The 19,692-nt window shown below is 38.6% G+C and overlaps 1 protein-coding gene across 1 annotated transcript in view; it reads left to right on the top strand.

Moving 5' to 3' along the window:
• Window positions 1-19,692, top strand: part of Kif24 (kinesin family member 24) — a 48,735-nt gene that overhangs the window by 14,658 nt on the left and 14,385 nt on the right. Inside the window, exons 3-6 of the mRNA XM_042696473.1 lie at window positions 2,119-2,302; window positions 9,118-9,215; window positions 12,956-13,171; window positions 15,974-16,061. Coding sequence (XP_042552407.1) covers window positions 2,119-2,302; window positions 9,118-9,215; window positions 12,956-13,171; window positions 15,974-16,061 — 586 coding nt within the window. The remainder of the gene's footprint in view (window positions 1-2,118; window positions 2,303-9,117; window positions 9,216-12,955; window positions 13,172-15,973; window positions 16,062-19,692) is intronic.

Genomic DNA, 19,692 nt, shown 5'->3' with positions numbered 1-19,692 from the left:
TAAATTAATGAAGAATTAGAACTTTCCGAGTGGGAAAAAGATTATATTGTTCATGTACATCAAGCAGCCGCTACTAGGCAGAATCTGCTATTATTCGTATAGCCTACTTATATATTATTTTCTGTTATTTATTATAGCATTACATGCCATTGCTAGAATATTCATGAAAGTCATACATGATCTTCTACAATAGACAAAAAAAATAAATAAGGGATCTTCTTTTTTCTTTCTTTGTCTGTTGTGGGGCTTGAACACAAGGCCTGGTACTGTACCTGCGCTCTTTTGCTCAAGGCTTTCAGTTTTCTAGTCGTTAATTGGAGATATGAGTCTCACAGACTTTCCTGCCCAGGCTGGCTTTGAAATGTGATTATAGATCTCAGCCTCCTGAGTAACTAGGATTACAGGTGTGAACTACCAGCGTCCAGCTAAGCATAGGATTTTCCTAAAGCTATCAGATACATTGAAACTCACCAGAAGACTTACTTATTTAAAAACAAAGAAGGTAGTTAAGCTGGGCACCCGTGGCTCCTAGTAAATAGCTTAACTATATTGTATTTCCTCCAAAGTTACTTACTCATATGAATTCTATCCGACAACCTACCCCCTCCCCAAGCCCCCAAGTTGTCATGTTTGGGTTCCTTAATTTTTTTTTTCTGTTGTTGGTCATGAGCCTGAACGCTGGGCCTGGGTGCTGTCCCTCAGCTCTTCAGCTCAAGGCTAGCACCCTACCACTTGAGCCACTACGCCACTTCTGGCTTTTTCTGCTTATGTGGTATTGAGGTATTGAACCCAGGGCCTCATGCATGCAAGACAAGCGCTCTACCACTGAGCCACCTTCCTAGCCCCACATTGATTTTTTTAAAAAGGAGAAAAAGTTAAGTTGGGGACAAGATCAATCATAAAATTCTTTAATTTTTTTTTTTTTTACACAACTGGATATTGAACTCAGGGCCTCCTCATGTTTACTAGGCTCATGCTCTACCACAATAGTCACATCTCTAGCCCCTTTTGCATTGCTCGTTTTCAAGGTAGAGTCTCACTTTATGTTGGGCAGGACTGGGCTGCATCATTCCTATTCGTGCTTCTCCTGTTAGAGTAGATGACAAGTGTGTACTCTGTGGTTGAGGTAAACTCTCTCAAATTTCTTTTTGCTTTGGCTGGCCTCAAACTTCAACCCCTGATCTCCACCTCTCAAGTAGCTAGTATTACAGGCTTGAGCCACTGCACCTAGCTACAGGTATAAAATTGTCTTAGAACAGTGGCTTATGCCTGCAATCCCAGATAATTAGATGACAGAGATCCTGGTTTAAGGATCAACCTGCTTTGAAAATAAGAAAGAAAAATTTAAAAACCCAAGCCAGTCATGGTAGCATATGCCTCTGATCCTAGCTGTGTGGGAGAAACAGGTAGAAGAATCATGGCCCAAGGCTGGCTTTGGGCAAAATGGAGACCCTATCTGAGGCATGGCTCAAGTTTGGTGCCTGCCCTAGCAAGCACAAGGCTCTGAGTTCAAACTCCAGAACTGCCATAAAAGATGGGAAAAGGAAATATATGATTGTATTCTAACACATGAATAAATACATACCAGAGTGGGGCAAAAAGAAGTAATGGAACAGGACACAGGGAGGGGTAGAATATATTAAGAACTAGAGGGAAAGCACATTGAAACCTACTGCCTGATTCAAGGTGCTTATTAGTAAGCTACAGTAGGATAAAAAGAATTTCAATTCGTGGTCAAAAAATGAGAAGCATTCAAGAAAAATTAGATTGAAAGAGAGCAAGAGATGCAGGTTTGGGTTTTGTAAAGGCCGGAGCATATTGCATTAGACTTTGAGAACTAGACTGAATTTTGGGTATAGTAAGAGCATACATCACTAGAAACCACTCTTAGATTGAAAGGTCGTGTTTGTTTCTGTTTGTTTGTTTAATTTTTCAGGGCAAGGGCTGGGCTTATGTATGGATTTGGATTGCTAATAAAATAACTTTCTCATTGCTGACATTTTAATATGCAATTTAAAAAATTATACTTTGCATAGAATACAATGTTCTGATACTTGACTGCTTAAAAAACCTTATTCTCTTATTAAAAATTAAAGTCTTCTTACAAACATGTATCAGACAGAACACCTCAGAGAATTCTTGGACCGAGATGGAGAAAATCAGAGTTTGTGTTCGAAAACGCCCTCTGGGTATAAGGGAGGTTCGTCGTGGAGAAATTAATATTATTACTGTAGAAGACAAAGAAACACTACTTGTGCATGAGAAGAAAGAAGCAGTTGATCTCACACAATATATTCTTCAGGTACAATGTTTTCTTTTTTTGTTTGGAATTAATATTCTCAAGTATGTCCATTTTTTTGCTTTTTGTTTGAGTGGTAGTATACATATTCTAAAATCCACTTTATGTTTTGAGTGTTTATATTAATTTCTAATATGGCATTGTATTAAATCATTAATACCTTGAGCCTTTGTAAAAAAAAAAAAATGCGGTGGAGTGGAATATACAAAATCTTCTCCATAACACATATAATACATTCACTTATCATGCTTTATTTTTTTTAATTAATTTTTTTTTTGGGGGGGGGTGGTCAGGTCATGGGGCCTGAACTCTGGGCCTGGGTGCTGTCCCTCAGCTCTTCAGCTCAAGGCTAGTGCTCTACCACTTGAGCCACAGCGCCACTTTTGGCTTTTTTTTTTTCTCTTTGCTTTTATGGGGTGCTGAGGAATCGAACCCAGGGCCTCATACATGCAAGACAAGCGCTTTACCAGTGAGCCACCTTCCCAGCCCCTATTTAGCATGCTTTATATGAATATAATTACACATTTTCAGCAGAAGGGGAGGGTGGGAGGATAAAAAGAATTCAAATAAGTAGTTGTAGACAGAATTAGTTGCCAAACCTGTGCCCCAGAGTGATGATACATAGTTGTTCTTCATTTTTGCCTACATCTCAAATTGTGAACTCACTCTGCTGACCATGAGTCCTTTTCAGACCTTTCAGAGAGTAGCTGCGTAGCTCAAGCTGGCTTTAAACTCATTTTTCTGCCTTAGCCTCTTGAGTGCTGGGATTAGAAGGGTGACTACTATGCTTAGTTCTTGAGTATGGTTTGTGTTTAATGTTGAGCAATATCTTTTTGAGCAACAAAACACCAGATTGCCTTCCAATTGTTTATGTTGATTCTCAACTGTATTGACCTTAAATGTAATTGGTGGAAATTGGGCTCTGATTAGGCCATTTTGTACATATAAAGTAAATATAGAGATATATTTTGACATCTAACATATAAGGGTTTAAAAAAAAACTGGCTCAGGCTAAAAATGTTTACTCCTGCTAAAATGATTATGAGGATCAGTCTGGTATTGAAAATAATTTATTCCAAGCTAGTAGGTGCTCTTGCAACAACTCCTTAATCTCATGGGAAGCAGCAGACTCCACAGTGGGAGAGATCATGCTAGAGACTTCTTAAGTTGTACAACGGTTGTGAATCACTTTAAACAGAGGATAAATAATCCACCAGATGTTAAGTTTTTGGAATTTAGTCTCTGTTACTCTGAATCTGCCTCCTTGAAATGTTTATTTATTACCATTCTTTCATTCATTCATATGTTCTTCTCACCATCTTTACCTTTCCCTCAGTCCTTTTCCTCCTCATTCCTTCTCTCCCCCATTCTTTCATGCTTTTGCCTCAAAACCCAGTGATAGGTTAAAAAAAAAAGTGTTGAGTAGCTAGCGAGCTGGCAATTCACTTTAGTCAACTGAGCTCTTTACTGGAATAAATTCCTAATGCTGCAGTCAGAGTGTTAAAACTTTCCCCCTCTGTCGAACTTGTATTGTTCCTTTTTTCCCTTTGGTTTACCAAAATTGGATTTCACAGAGACATTCAAAGTAATCCACCACATCTTTGTAAGGCAATAAATTACTAGACCACTGTACAACCAACCCAATCACTTTAACAGTCTCATTGATTGTTGATCAATGCACAGTCTATTAGGTTTCAGTGGGAGGTATTTATTTTGAAGATGGTCTAAATGACCAATTAGTTGTACTGCTATCTAGTTCCGTGGCTACTTACTGCTATAGTAATAGCTCTATCCAATCATCATCTACCCAAGACTTTCTTAATGATGCTTCAGTCACAGTAATTCCCTCAAGGAGGCATCATCTTATCTTTTGTATTTTTCCATTATCCCCAAACACAATAACCTTACTTCTTTGTCATTACATTGATCAATACTTATTGAATACCCATAGTTTCCATGGCATTTTCTCTGCTGTTTGAACTTTGGACCTTTGCTCTCATAGGTCAAAGTCCTTACCTGTCAATGCTATAATATGAAAATGTTAGGATTTTTTTTCTTTTTTTTTCCTTCCCTAGAAAGAAAGAAGAAAAGAGTGGTTCAGAGTAAACTTGCTGTTAAATATTGATTCTAGATTCTTTGGGTTTTATTTTAAACTTAATCAAGGATTAAAACAATGCTTTTTCTTTTCTTTATTTTTTTCTTTTTTTGGTCTTTTCTTTTTTGGTACTAGAGATCGAATCCAGCACATTTCTAGGCAAGTGCTTTGCCATTGAGCTACATCCCAGCTCTAAAACAATAGGTTTTTTTGAAATGGTAGGAGCCTTTTCAAATCTTGTTACTTTGCAAATATGATAATTCTTAACATTTATTATATTAATAAGTGAAAAACAAAGAACCAAAACTTTATTTTTGATCAATCTCTTCCCCACAATACTAAGAATAGAATCCAGAGACTCACAAGCTAAGAAAGCACTTTATCACTTAGCAGCACCTAGTCTATTCAGTTTCTCTCATCCTTTTCTCCTTCCCTCCCTTCTTCCCTTCCTTCCTCCCTCCCTTTTCCCTTCCTCCCTTCCTCCTTTCCTCTCTTTCTCTCTTCCTCCCTTGCCTCCTACCTCCCTCTGTCCCTCCCTCCCTTCCCTCCTTCTCTCCCTCTTTCTTCTGCCTTAACAAAAGGCCTGTGGATTTTAAGTTCAATGGATAAAAATGAATTCATGTTCATCACCTAAGAAGTATATTGTTCGTTATTGCTTGCTTGCTTTAGTAGTACTAAAGGTTGAATTCAAGGTCTGAACTTTCGTTAGGCAAGCGCAACCCTACCACTGTATTTTATTACTTTTGAATTAGTCTTGTTACCTGCCTGGAAACAATCCTAGGCCCTATTTTAGTTTCTCATTGTAGCAAGGATAAGAGGTACAAACTACCATGCCCAGCTATTGGTAAAGATGGAGGCCTCACCAACTGTTTTGCTAGGGCTGGCATCCATACTCAATCCTTCTGAACTCTGCCTCCTGAGCAGCTGGGGATATAGATATGAACCATCAAATCCAGCTTACTTTCCAACTTATTAAAAAATAAAAAAAGATTACACTGCTGTATTCTGAGAAGTTAATAGGGTTATCACTGGGTAGCAAAATTAACAATTTGACTTTGTTTTTATTTCTTTTCATATTTTTAATATTTTCAGCAATTTGCAATAGTTTTATATAAAAAGTAAAAACTTCTGAACAAAGTATGTTCACCTGTTTTAGAATTAAATAGTACCGAAGGATATGAAGCAAAAGTGTTCCTTTAACCCCATCTCATCCTTGAAGGCAATCAGTGTTATCCATTCTAAGTATATCTTATCACAGGTAATAAATAAACATATGTCAGTACTTTTGTAATCTGATAAAAACGTATTTTAAAATAAAATTCAGTCAGCAAGGCAATTTTATAATTATATATACTGTAAAGATGGATCTTTACAGTAAAAGTTGTACTTGAAAAAGAAAATAAGAAACTATGAAACTCTGATCATATCAAGGCTAAACTAGGTGTTACTCCAACCTCAGTGATAAAATATGTTCAAGTGAGGGCTGGGAAGGTGGCTCAGTGGTAGAGCGCTTGCCTTGCATGCATGAGGCCCTGGGTTCCATTCCTCAGCACCACATAAGCAAAAAAGAAAAAAGCTGGAAGTGGTGCTGTGGCTCAAGTGGTAGAGCGCTAGTCTTGAGCTAAAGAGCTGAGGGACAGCACCCAGGCCCAGAGTTCAGGCCCCATAACTGGATCCAAAAAAAAAAAGAAAATGTTCAAGTGTATATAATGTATCTAAAAAAAAAGCCAGCATTTAAATCCTATTGAAAAGAAAGATATTAATTCTGTTAATAAGTGCTTTGTGGGGTGCTTCATAAAGAGCTAAAGTTATTCATGAACATTTATAAGAAAAAATTGTCTTATTCTGAGTGAAATGAAATAAAAATGTACATTCCTACATTCATTTCTGTTTTTTAAATTTTCTAGAGGGGCTGGGAAGGTGGCTCAGTGGTAGAGTGCTTGTCTTGCATGCCAGAGGCCCTGGGTTCGATTCCTCAGCACCACATAAGCAAAAAAAATAAATAAATAAAAATTAAATTTTCTAGAGAAGTGGCAAATATATCTATAACGTTTCATTTTTTGTGGTGGCATGGTAGACCAGTTAGTGCACACTTGAGTTCTACCTCCATATCTACCTATCTCTCCCTCCCTCTCTTCTTCCCGCTTTGCTCCTTCCCTCCCTTCTTCTCTTTGCCTCCTTTTGATTTCATATTTAATAATAAAAATGTATTATTTAATATGATCTCATTTATCATAAAAATAATTGACATCTTGAGACAAATTAATTTCATTGCTTAGAGACCACATGAATTACATATAAATAATAATCACTAAAACCAGATTTTCTAATACATTTAAATCCTTATTATTGCCCTTTTAAAGCCTAACCAAAAGCATAATGAATCTTCATGTATTTGTAGCTCAGCTTCAGAGGTCATTCCATTTTGAGTAACATAATCACATTTTTTATAGCACTAAAAGTTCACATCTCTTTATCATTCTGCACAGATTTATTATTCTCTTACCTCCTAACTTTCAGAGACTGTCTCTACCTGATAATCTTGGCTTTGTGGTCCGAGTTTCTTCTCAGATAACCTAACAAATTTCCATCCTAATGTAGTGTTATGATACACAAAACAAGAGTTGAACCTGGAGTAGATAAATCCATAATAAACTGACTGAAGTCTCGTTTTGTAGATCTGTCTCTATTAACTAGCTATTTAGAGTGGGTCTAGAGTGGGTCCCAAATATGACAGAAGATAGGACCTTATCACTTATTCCTTGTGTATGGACTGCAATTATGCTGTAATGCTTCCAGCCCTATCAGGCTTGAAATTATTAGGATATAGTTGGGTTGCCAATATGATAAGCCTCTAACTTATGTAAATAATTATAGCTATTGAATTAATGCTTCCTACACTCAAATGTAATGGGCCTCCTATCTATCTCTTTGCAAATAACCATGATTTTTTTTATTTAGAAGGCATCTCGGAACCTTTCTTTCTTCACATCTAATCAGTTGCCAAATTTTTCATCTCCGTATTTCAATTGTCCTCACCTAATTGAGACTCTTCTTTGACCTCACCGTTGAATTACTAGTGTCCCTATTCCCCATCCATTCAATTGTGAGGTCAGATTAATCTTCTAGTGAAGTGGCTCAGATTATTCTTCTCCTTTGCAAAATTCTTTACTGTCTCTTTATGAATTAACGATGAGAATTCTGTCAACCCTCTTAAGGCTGATGTCCCAAGACCTCTGTGACATAGTCCTAACTCATTATTATAAACTGTGTCTCATTTGTCAACTAACCAAATCTTGTATTTGAACCACATTTAATTCCTGCTTTTCCTCAAACATTAAGCAATTAATTCCTTCTGCTTTTGACTCTTTGTTCATACTTTACCTGTGCCTTCTCCCTCTTTCCCTCCCTCCCTTGTTCTCCTCTCAAATTCCTCTTCTTCCCCTATGGTAAGTCTAAGTATAGTCTTTTTCCTAATATCTTTCCCAATCATCGGAAGTATGTTTTTCCCTGTGAATTGACTACATATCTTCTCTTTAAATTTTTTCTTGTAGTCAATGGTCATTGGTCATTGGGCCCCTTCAAGTGCCTAATGCAATATACATTCCACCAGCTGGGCAATAAATGTTTATGGAACTAGCGTTTTGGTGGTTAATTAGAGATAAGAGTCTCACATACTTCTCTGCCTTGGCTGGTTTCAAACCTTGATCCTCAGATCTAGCCTCCTGAATAGCTAGGATTACAGGCATGAGCCACCAGTACCTGGAAATTTTTGCTTTTTCCTAAGGGAAGTAAATTGATGAGTACAAGTGTTAGTCAACCCTAGCTAGGCATGGTGGCTCATACTTGTAATCCAAGCTAATTGAGAAAAAGAGGAGGAAGACTTTGTCTGAGACTAACTCAAGCAAAAAGTTAACGGTGTCTTATCTCAACAGAATACGGGATGTGGTATGCATGCCTGTAATCCTAGGTACTTAGAAGGTAAAGGCAAATCACTGTCCCACCCCAGATTGCCCAAACAAAAGTTTAGGTCTGAATCTGAAAAACAAATGAAGTCAGAGAGTTGTAGTAAAGTGTTGCCCAGCAAGCATGAGTCCCTGAGTTCAAGCCCCAGTAATACACACACGCACACACACACACACACCCATGCACACACGCGCGCTCTCTCACACACACATACACACACACACACACACCATGAGACACACACACACACACACACAGACACATACACCATGAGCCATTCCTCCCCAGGTCTGGGAGAGGAACTGAATTCTATAAGGCCTACACTTTTAGACGAGGTAAGGATAATATGTTTGAAAATCTGGGGGAATTCTAAGGGAGGATTTTCATTCCATAGGTTATATCTTGCTGTGGCTCAAGTGGTAAAGTGCTAGCCATGAGCAAAAAAGCTCAGGGACAGCAGACAGCACCCAGACCCAGAGTTCAAGCCCTAGGAACAGCTCTCACACAAGGAAAGAGCAAAAATTGTATGCATTTTAATAGCATAGCTATAGAGATCTCAAGTAAACAAAAGCCCTATCTTTTAATAGTTAACTGAATACTTGTCTGAATTATCATAGTTACTAGTTAACTGAATACTTGTCTGAATTATCATAGTTACTATTGTTTAGAAATGTCTTTAAAATTTTAACGTGTTAACTAGAATAGTGGTGAAGAAAATCTAAAAGGAATCTCTGTAAAAATCCCATTTATTTTTCAGCACGTTTTTTACTTTGATGAAGTCTTTGGTGAGGCTTGCACCAATTGGGATGTGTACATGAAGACTGCGCACCCGCTCATTCAGCATGTTTTCAGTGGGTGAGAAAAATTATTTGCTTCTTTTGCTTTTTTATTTTCTATGAACCAAATTCCTTTATAAATGTTATTATCCTTTCTTCTGTTCTTCTGAGTTAAACATGAATTTGTGTTTTGATCTAATGAATTTAAATTACACTTTAAAAAGATGCAGAGTCTCAATTTATAGATGTTGGCAAACATTCAGATATTTACAGCAGCCAAGCACCAGTGACTCACACCTGTAACCCTGGCAACTCAGGTGGCTGAGATCTGAGGATTATGGTTCAAAGTCAGCATGGGCAGGAAAGTCCATGAGACTCTTTAACTCCAGTTAACCAGCAAAAAAGCCTGAAGTTGGGGTTCAAGTGGTAGAGCACTAGCTTTGAGTAGTTCAAGCCCTGAGTTCAAGCCCTATTACCAGCATACACACACACACACACACACACACACACACACACAATTATATCAAAATTTCCTTTGACACTGATGACACTTTATTTGCAAAGTATAAGCTGTCAAAAATTTTATCACTCTTCAAACTTCAAAGGTTAAATGGCTATACTAGCCTGAAGTCTGATGATAGGAGTTATGTATTCTGGCTACAATTTTTTCACTAGGATACATAAGTGAATGTCACTTTTTTTTCCCTGGTCCTAGTGCTTGAACTCAGGGTCTCCTGGGCTGTGTCCGTGAGCCTTTTTGTGCTCAAGTAGTTCTCTCTCACTCGAGCCACAGTGCCATTTCTGTCTTTTTCTGAGTTTATTGGATATAAGAGTCTCATGGACTTTCTTGCCTGGACTGACTTCAAACTGCAATCCTCAGCTCTCAGCCTCCTGAATAGCTAGAATTATAGGCATGAGCCACCGGTACCCAGCACTTATTAAATATTCATATATATATTCTTCTTGGAAATAATTATCCATACTTAAACATTAAATGGGACAGGAAAAGTACTGAAGCTATTTATACATTTAAAATGTACCATGTACTAGAAAAAAATGAAAAACATCCTGCTAGAGTTGCTGATTCCAAAGAATTTCAACTTTTCCTTCCTTCCTTCCTTCCGTTTCTCCTTTACTTTCTCCTTCTCTTCCTTCCTTCTTTCCTGCCTTCCTTCCTTCCTATATTAAGTTACTCGGTGTTGCTGGATATTGAACCTAAGGCCTAAACTACTACTTCACATACTAAGTAAGTTCTCCTACAATTGAGCTACATTCCAACTTTAACCATTTTTTTGGTAATTTTTTTATTTTCTTTTTTTTTTTTCTGTCAGTCGTGGGGCTTGAAATTGGTAATTCTTTTTTAAAGTAGAGGGATTATTTACATATACTAAAACACATATATAGTATTTAGTTTTGATTAATTTTGAGAGTCATGTATATACAAGTGACTTATACTTGAGTAAGATGTACAATAAATCCATCATCCCAGAAAATCTCTTGTGTTCCCTTTTATTAAGTCTCTATTCTACCTCAAGGCCTGAAGGTTGTTTTTTGTTGTTGTTTTTCGTTGATTGTGGGGCTTGAACTCTGGGCCTGGGTACTGTCCCTCAGTTCAAGGCTAGCGCTCTACCACTGGAGCCACAGAACCACTTCTGGTTTGCTGGTGGTTTATTGGAGATAAGAGTCTCTTGGACTTTCCTGTCCGGGCTGGCTTTGAACCGTGATCCTCAGATCTCAGCCTCCTGAGTAGCTAGGATTAAAGGCATGAGCCACCAGCACCCAGCTACCTCAAGGTTTTATGTAACCACCGACATGTTACAGTCAATAAGTTTTGCCTATTCTATGGGCTGGGAAGGTGGCTCAGTGGTAGAGCGCTTGCCTTGCATGCCTGAGGCCCTGGGTTCGATTCCTCAGCACCACATAAGCAAAAAGAAAAAAGCCGGAAGTGGCGCTGTGGCTCAAGTGGTAGAGCGCTAGCCTTGAGCTGAAGAGCTGAGGGACAGCGCCCAAGCCCAGAGTTCAGGCCCCATGACCGGGCCCAAAAAAAAAAAAAAATAATAAGTTTTGCCTATTCTAAAATGTTGTAGAAATAGGATTCTTGCAACACATTCATTTATGCCTGGTTTCTTTTGTTTAGCATAATTTTATATTAGTGCATATATTTGCATATATCTATAATTTTTGTTGCTGAAGAAAAAAAGTACCTCCTATGAATATACTACAATTTGTTTATCCACTCTCCTATTGACAGATATTTGGGTGGTTTCCAGTTTGGGGGTGTTGTGAATAAACCTGTATGAATATTTTCTTTTTTATGATAGTAGAGGGGCTTGAACTCAGAACTTCATTCATGCTCTCCTCTTAAACTGTGATCGACATTTTAGTCTCCTGCCTCTTCTATACCACTTCTACAGAATGAATACATACTGACATGCAAGAATAGTGATTGTTACTTATAATCATAGGACATTAGGAAAAGGAAGTAACTTCTTACTTTACTGACAGAAGTAAAAATTCAGACCATGTGTAGTAACAAACACTTACAAATCCCAGCAGTCAGGAGGTTTGAAGCCAACATGAACTATATAGGGAGTCTGTCTTTCCCATCCCAACTCACCATCCCTCTCTCAAAAAACAAAAGAATGGAAAGAGAAAGCCTAGGCCCAAACAGAAGTAAAATGATTTTTTTTCCTAAGGCCATTAGCAAGGGAGAGAAAAGAAACAAGTTTTATTTTGTTTATTTATTTACTCTGTGTGTATGTGTGTGTATCTGTCTGTCTTTGTGTCTATATGTCTGTATGTCTGTAGTGTGTGTGTTTTGCTGGTCCTGAAGCTTGAACTCAGGGCCTGGGCTCTGTCCCTCAGCTTCTTTTGCTCAACAATAGTGCTCTACCACTTGAGCCATATCTCCATGTCCAGCTTTTATTAATTAATTGGAGATTAGACTTTCCTGCTCCACCTGGCATCGAACCTCAATCCTCAGATCTCAGCCCCATGAGTTGCCAGAATTACAGGCACCTGGCTAAAAACTTTTTCAGTTAAGACTTGGAATGCCTGATGCACCAAATTTACTGTGCTGGTGTGCCCTCTGCTTGAGGCTCTGTGCCTTCTTAGCTTCTCCCTTCAAGGCCTAGCCCAGTGCCTTATTCTCATAAGTCCTTCCTCCGATGCTTTGCTTACATTTGCTTACATTTACTTTCATATAAACTTGCTCTTTCATGTGAGTAGTCGCTACCATCCTATTAATCATATGATGTTCAATTACTACATTTGTTTTAATTCTCTATTACTTCTTTTACCAAATATATCTTTCCAGATTAAATTTAAATCTTTTCTAGGATTTGTTAAAACAACTAGTATGGGGTGGGAATTTGGTAAATTCCTGTTGAACAAGTGGTTCTTTCGTGGGGGGGAATGGAGGAATACTGGAGTTTGTACTCAGGGCTTTGCATTTGCTAGACAGAGACTCCTTGTTTTGTGCTGGCTCCAGGCCAGTCCAGGCAGAAAAGTTCATGAGACTCCATCTCAGTGGAAGAAGTTGGGCATGATGGTACACACTGATTATACCAGCTACAATGGGAAGTTAAAAATAGGAGAATCAAGGTCCAGGTTTGAGCTCTGGCAGGAAATAAGACCCTATCTCAAAAAATAATGAAGGCAAAAAGGCCTGAAGGCATGGTTCAGAGGTAGAGTACTTCCCTAGTAAGTGTAAGATTAAGGTCAGACTCTAGTGCTACTCTCCACCCCTCAAAAAACAAAATCAGTATGTAAATTAGTACCTTAAATATGTATATGTGATTCATGTTATTCTTTTCTCAGAGGCAATGCTACTTGCTTTGCATATGGACAAACAGGTGCTGGAAAGACCTACACCATGATAGGAACTCAACAGAACCCAGGACTGTATGCTCTGGCTGCCAAAGATATATTCAGACAACTAGAAGTGTCTCAGCCAAGAAGACACCTCTTTGTATGGATCAGCTTCTATGAAATTTACTGTGGACAGCTTTATGACCTCCTAAATAGAAGAAAAAGGTAGCGGATATGAGTGGGAAGCTGTAAATCTGCTCACTATTGTTCCAGAGCTCCACAGAATCACTTCAATCACGTGGGCTTAGGTGCATTAGTGTTCTTTGGTGAAATAAGAGTCTCCTGCATGGGATTCATGCAGTCAATTCAACTAGAGAAAAAAGTAAATTAACCTCCTATTAATATGTTAAATAGAAAATGTCCTAATGTCTATCAAAGGACTTTCCCTTTTTTCTATGAAAAGGAAGCCAAAAAAAATCAACATGTATTTAAATTTCTTCCTTTGATTAAGTATAATGGAAGAAGTATAAATATGTTTCCTACTTCTCTTCCCCTTTAATATTGTCCTAACACATTGATCCAGACCTGAGGCATGTGGAAAACCTCCTTACTCACCTCCACAAGACGTTCAGACCTCTATAAAGCTGCCTAATGTGAAGTTCAAGTTCTGTGTGTTCTAGGCAAGCAGTAGAATGGGATAGGCAAACAGTTCTAGTTTAGTAGGGAGACCATGATATGGCAGCACCATCATAGAGGGATACTAAGATATTATACAGCATAATTAAAGAAGCTAGCAAGTGGGCTTAGAGAATTATCCTGTGGACTAGCCCAGTGAAAAGGGAGATTTCATAATGTTTAAAAAAAAAAAAAAAAAAAACCCTTGCCAGATGCTGGTGGCTCACACCTGTAATCCTAGCTACTGAGGAGGCTGAGATCTGAGGATGGCGGTGAACAAGCCAGCCCGGACAGGAAAGTCCATGAGACTTTTATCCCCAATAAACCACCAGAAAACCGGAAGTGGTGCTGTGGCTCAAGCAGTAGAGCGCTCACCTTGAGCTGAAGAACACAGAGAAAGCGCCTAAGCCCTGAGTTCAAGCCCCATGACCAACCACAAAAAAAAAAACACCCTTGCACATGGAACCTGCTTGTAACCCTAGCACTCAGAAAGCTGAGGCAGGAGGACTTTGAGTTCAAGGTCAGCCTAGACTACATGGGGTTTCAGTCTAGCCTAAGCTACATCTCAAGACCCTGTCTCAAAGCAATTTTTTTAAAGCCTTTTCTGATCTTCTTGGGTCTGGTTGTGGGGCCTGAACTCTGGGCCTGGGTGCTGTCCCTCAGCTCAAGGCTAGCATTCTACCACTTGAGCCACAGTGCCACCTTCCAGCTTTTTTCTTCTTCTGCTTATGTGGTGCTGAGGAATCGAACCCAGGGCCTCATGCATGCAAGGCAAGCGCTCTACCACTGAGCTACCTTTCCAGCCCCATCCTTTCTGATCTTAATGGCCACTTCCTAAAGAACATTTGGCATGAAAACAAAAGCCACTACTGTTGTTTCTCTCCCTCCCCCCACTCCTCTCTCTTGTTTCTTCAAGTGAAGAGACAGATATTCAGCTGTTTGTGGATGAAGTTCATTAGTGGATTACCAAATTATTGACCTCTGTGTCCTATATGTTTGCATTTTTTTAAATTGTAGCTAGAGGGATGAGTAATCACTAACTCCTGTGTTTGAAGCTTTTCTCAGAATCAAAACAAAGACTGACACTCTGCAAGTGTCTTAGATTATGGGTGTGGCTTTGTTGTTGTTTTTTCAAAAAATATCTGAGGGCTGGGAAGATGGCTCAGTGGTAGAGCACTTGCCTTGCATGCCTGAGGCCCTGGGTTCAATTCCTCAGCACCACATAAGCAAAATGAAAAAAGCCGGAAGTGGCTCTGTGGCTCAAGTGGTAGAGCACTAGCCTTGAGCTGAAGAGCTGAGGGATAGCACCCAGGCCCAGAGTTCAGGCCCCACGACCGGACCCACCAAAAAAAATAAATAAATAAATCTGAGTAATTGCTTAATGTGATTTTTTTGTTTCCTACCTTTCCTAGGCTTCTAAATATTCGTTTACTGATAGTACCCTTTCTTATGTTTGCTCTTACAATTTTAATAAAATATTTTCTGTAATAATGGGACTTTATCCAAGTATATTTGCTAAGTCTGCTTCTTTTGGGGGATACCAGAAGTGAGGCTTGAACTCAGGGCCTTGTGTTCTTACTTAGCGTGAGTTTTTCCTTGCACCTCTAGAAGATGTACCAGAGCTGGACATGGTGGTTCACACTTGTAATCCTAACACTTGGGGGTTTGAAGTAGGAGAATCACAAGTTTGAGGCTAGCCTGGGCTACATAGCAAGATGTTGTCTCAAAGAGAGAGAGAAAGAGAGAAAAAAAGGAAAAAAGACGAGAAGATGATGTATCCAGACTCCTTCAGTTGCAAATAAAAGATAACCCTAGTAACACTCGCACTTACAATTAAGGAAATCATTGACCCAAATAACTGGAAAGCCTAGAGGGCAGTCAAGCTTCAGCATTAGTTTACTCCAGAAGCTCAGAGATGTTATAGACACCCAATTTCTTTATCTATTTCCACTTGTAAGGTGTTAGCTTCCTGAACCTAGTTCTCTTTTTAGATACACAATGGCTGCTACTGCTCCCAAGACCACATGCTTTCTCTTTGCAGAGAGAAACAAACAAAAACCAGGACATTTTTAGTTGGATAGCAAAGATCTTTCTAAACCAATCATGGTAGCCAGGAGTATGCCATCCACTAATTGGCATAGGCTTGAGTTAATGGGCTGTTCTAATTTTGTTTACAAAAATCAAAGACCATCACTGAAGTCTAAGAATGAAGTCAGGAGGAGAGGATTGGAGGTGGGGGGGAAGGATATTTATCCCATCCAGATGGCAGACTGGTAGAATGGTTTCTAGGGAAGCAAGCACTATGTTTATCACTGCAATACTGTTACACAAACCTTATTTTTGCATCTGCAGGCTCTTTGCCAGAGAGGATAGCAAGCACATGGTACAGATAGTGGGACTTCGGGAGCTCCAGGTGGACAGTGTGGAGTTCCTCTTAGAGGTAATTGCTTCTTCTCTCTTCATTACACCCCTATGGAGCCTAAGTTCAGGGAAGGAATTCATTTTGTTGCCTAGCAAGTGTGATGGCCTCAGATCTAGATAAAGCAGATCACTTCACATTTGGGAAGCACCAGTCTTCTCTTGAGAGCAGAGCTTATTTCCCCACGGGGTAAATAGAGTGGAGGTGGGGCATGAGAGAGAAGCTAAAACATAGCCCAAGTTTTAAAGGCTGCTATTATGGGTTTTTTTGTTTTTTGTTTTTTGTTTTTTTTTGTGGCATTGAGCTCTAGAATATAAATGTTCTTACTTAAATATAAAGATTTTAATAACTAATAGTTTCACAAGGGCTCAAAATTCAAAGGGTATAATAGAAATTCCCTCCATGCCCTTTGTCTGAGGAAACTGGTTTTATTAGTAGTTTTGTGTATGTTTCCAAAGGAATTTAAAAATTATCTTTTAACCTTACTCATGTAACTATAACCCCTCTGTACAGTATTTCAACAATAAAAAACATTTTAAAAAACAAAAAAAATCATCTTTAATTAAAACTTCTCATTTTAAGACAATAAAAGTAATACTTGCTCATTATGAAATCTGAACACTACTGAAATATATAAAAAGGTAGAGAATAAAGCATTTTGGGGGGGGGGTCCGGTCATGGGGCCTGAACTCTGGGCCTGGGCACTGTCCCTCAGCTCTTCAGCTCAAGGCTAGCGCTCTACCACTTGAGCCACAGAGCCACTTCCAGCTTTTTTCTTTTTGCTTATGTGGTGCTGAGGAATCGAACCCAGGGCCTCATGCATGCAAGGCAAGCACTCTACCACTGAGCCACCTTCCCAGCCCTAAAGCATTTTCTAACATACTATCCTCAATACTGTACACATATTTCATCAACTGGTCATAGTTAGGTTTTATTTTAATTTTTTTGCTTATAGAGGTAGTCTAGGCATTTATTAACTTTTGTAGAAATATATATTGGTGAACCTTCCTTGAATGGTCTTCAACCCTGAAATTTGTGTGTGTGTGTGTGCATATTTGTTTATGTGTTTGTGTGTGTTTATTGTAAATCAAACCCAGAGTCTTGCACATGTTAGGCAAGTGCTCTACCATTGAGCTACATCCCCCTATAATCCTGGCTTTACATTAAACTACAGGTCTTTTTTCTTGTCCAAAACTTATCTAATTCTTTTTATTGTAAAAAATAACACTATTCAGAAAAATACATGAGATCTAAATATGTATAGTATAAAGAAACAGTTACCTTAGAATCAAATACCCAGACGAAGAAATAAAACATTGCAGGAAGCGGAAGTGTGGCTCAAGCGGTAGATCATCCATCTTGAGTAGAAAAAGCTATGGGACAGCAAGCCTTGGTTCAAGTCCCAGTACTGGCATAAAATTTTTTTAAGCAAAAAAAAAAAGAATCCCAATGTAGGCCCTAGGTATGGGCATTATAATTATCTTAAAATTGAAATATAGTTCACATACCATAAATTTCACCTTTCTAAAATACATAAGTGGGTTTTGAAATATGATTTTTTTTTTTTTGCCTATCTTGGGGCTTGAACTCAGGGGCCTGGGCACTGTCCCTGAGGTTCTTTTGCTCAAGGCTAGCACTCTACCACTTGAGCCACAGTTCCAATTCTGGCTTTTTCTGTTTATGTGGTACTGAGGAATTGAACCCAGGGCTTCATGTACGTTAGGCAAGCACTCTACTACTGAGCCACATTCCCAGCTAAAATACTTTAAGATATACTTCACATAGCATAAATCACCTTTTTAATTTTTTTTTTAATTTTGAGACAAGGTATTACAGCTTAGGCTGGCCTCAAACTTGCAAACGCCCTGCTTCAGCCTCCCACATGCTAAGATTATAGATATGCACTACAACTCCAAGCATATACAGCCTTTTAAAATATAAGATTCAAAAATTGTTAAAGCATATTCATAAAATTGTACAATCACTGCCATTAATCTCAGAAGTTTATATCACCCCCATAGGAAACCCTCATTAGTAATCATTCTATTTCTCTTGCAAATGTCTGGCAACCACCGATTTCTTTCTAAATGAATTTGCCTAGTTTGGTATATCATAAGCAGAACAATATGTAACTTTTTGTCTCTGGATTCTTTTTTTTTTTTTTGGTCCGCCGTGGGACTTGAACTCTGGGCCTGGGCACTGGCCCTCAGCTCTTCAGCTCAAGGCGAATGCTCTACCACTTGAGCTATAGCGCCACTTCTGGTTTTTCTGATGGTTATTGGAGATAGGAGTCTCACGGTCTCTCCTGCCCGGGCTGGCTTTGAACCACGATCCTCAGATCTCAGCCTCCTGAGTAGCTAGGATTACAGGCGTGAGCCACCAGCGCCCAGCTGTCTCTGGATTCTTTTGCTTAGCAGTTTTCAAGGTTCATCCGTGTTGTACCAGGCATCAGTATTTCCTTTTATGGAAGTTCCATTTTATGGCTGATTTATGTCTCATTGTATGGATATACCACATTTATTTATGAGGTGGACATTTGAGTTGTTTCCATTTTTGGTCACTATGAATAATGTTGCTATGAATATCAAGTATAAAAGTTTATGTGGAGATATATATTTTCAGTTTTCTTGGGTGTATGCCTAGAAGTGGAATTATTGGGTCATATATTTGGACGAACTACTATACTGTTTTCCAAAGCATCCGTGTCATTTTACATCCCACATATGAGGGTGAGCATTCTTTTAGAAGCTCCCCAGGTGATTCTTATATGCAGCCATCATAGTCATTTTTCTAATATGTCCAGCAAGTGAAACTCATGTAATAGAGAAAAGGCTAGGACCCGCCAAAAACCTGACAAACCTTACCTAGTACACATTCAAGCACAGCCTTCCAGAGAAAAGTGTCTGAGCCTCTGACCAAGCTCAAGGGACCAGGAATGACAGTGGCGTTGGGCAAAGTAGAAATGTCTGCAAAGAATAACAAAGTTAAAGCTTCTCTAGCTGATTCTACTCTCAGTCTTTCATGCCTGCCTTCTCAATTTACTCTAATAATAATTGTAAATGTTCACTGACACTTATCTACCAAGCATTTAGTAGAGATTAATGTAAATACATGTCATTGAATCATCATGAAATAAAGTAAAGATTGTAAACTTCATCTTCCAAATGGAAAACAGATTAAAATTGAATCTGAGAACCAGATAGCTAGTGGCTGACAGATTCCAGTTGGGATTCATACCCTTTTCACTGTATTGAATTTTTATTCTCAAGAAATTAAGAAAAAGACATTCACTGGGTTAATATGTTTCTGGCAATATCTTCTATTATTATTCACCTAAAATTGGATATTTGGAAGGCTGTTGTTTAACCTCAAATAGCAGTCTTTGTGCAAAATGCTGTCATTACCTTTTCAAAACTGATAGTTAAGACTTGTGTGGTGATGCATTTCTATAATCCTAGCCCAAGGAAAGCTAAAGCAGAAAAATCAGAAGATCAAAGCTAGTCACATAGTGAGACTATGTCTAAAACAAGAAGAGTTAAGTCTTAGGATGTGAAATGGCAAGGTGACCCACCATTGATTTGCAGCTTTTTAAATAATGTCTTTTCCTAGTACAAATAGGTAAGTTTTACTTATCACTGAGGGCTGAAACTTT

Source organism: Dipodomys spectabilis, unplaced genomic scaffold (genome assembly GCF_019054845.1).
Source record: "Dipodomys spectabilis isolate Male_0828 unplaced genomic scaffold, ASM1905484v1 ptg000006l, whole genome shotgun sequence".
Lineage (NCBI taxonomy): Eukaryota > Metazoa > Chordata > Mammalia > Rodentia > Heteromyidae > Dipodomys > Dipodomys spectabilis.
Note: the sequence above shows the minus strand (reverse complement) of the source record. Positions and strands in the feature narration are given on the sequence as shown.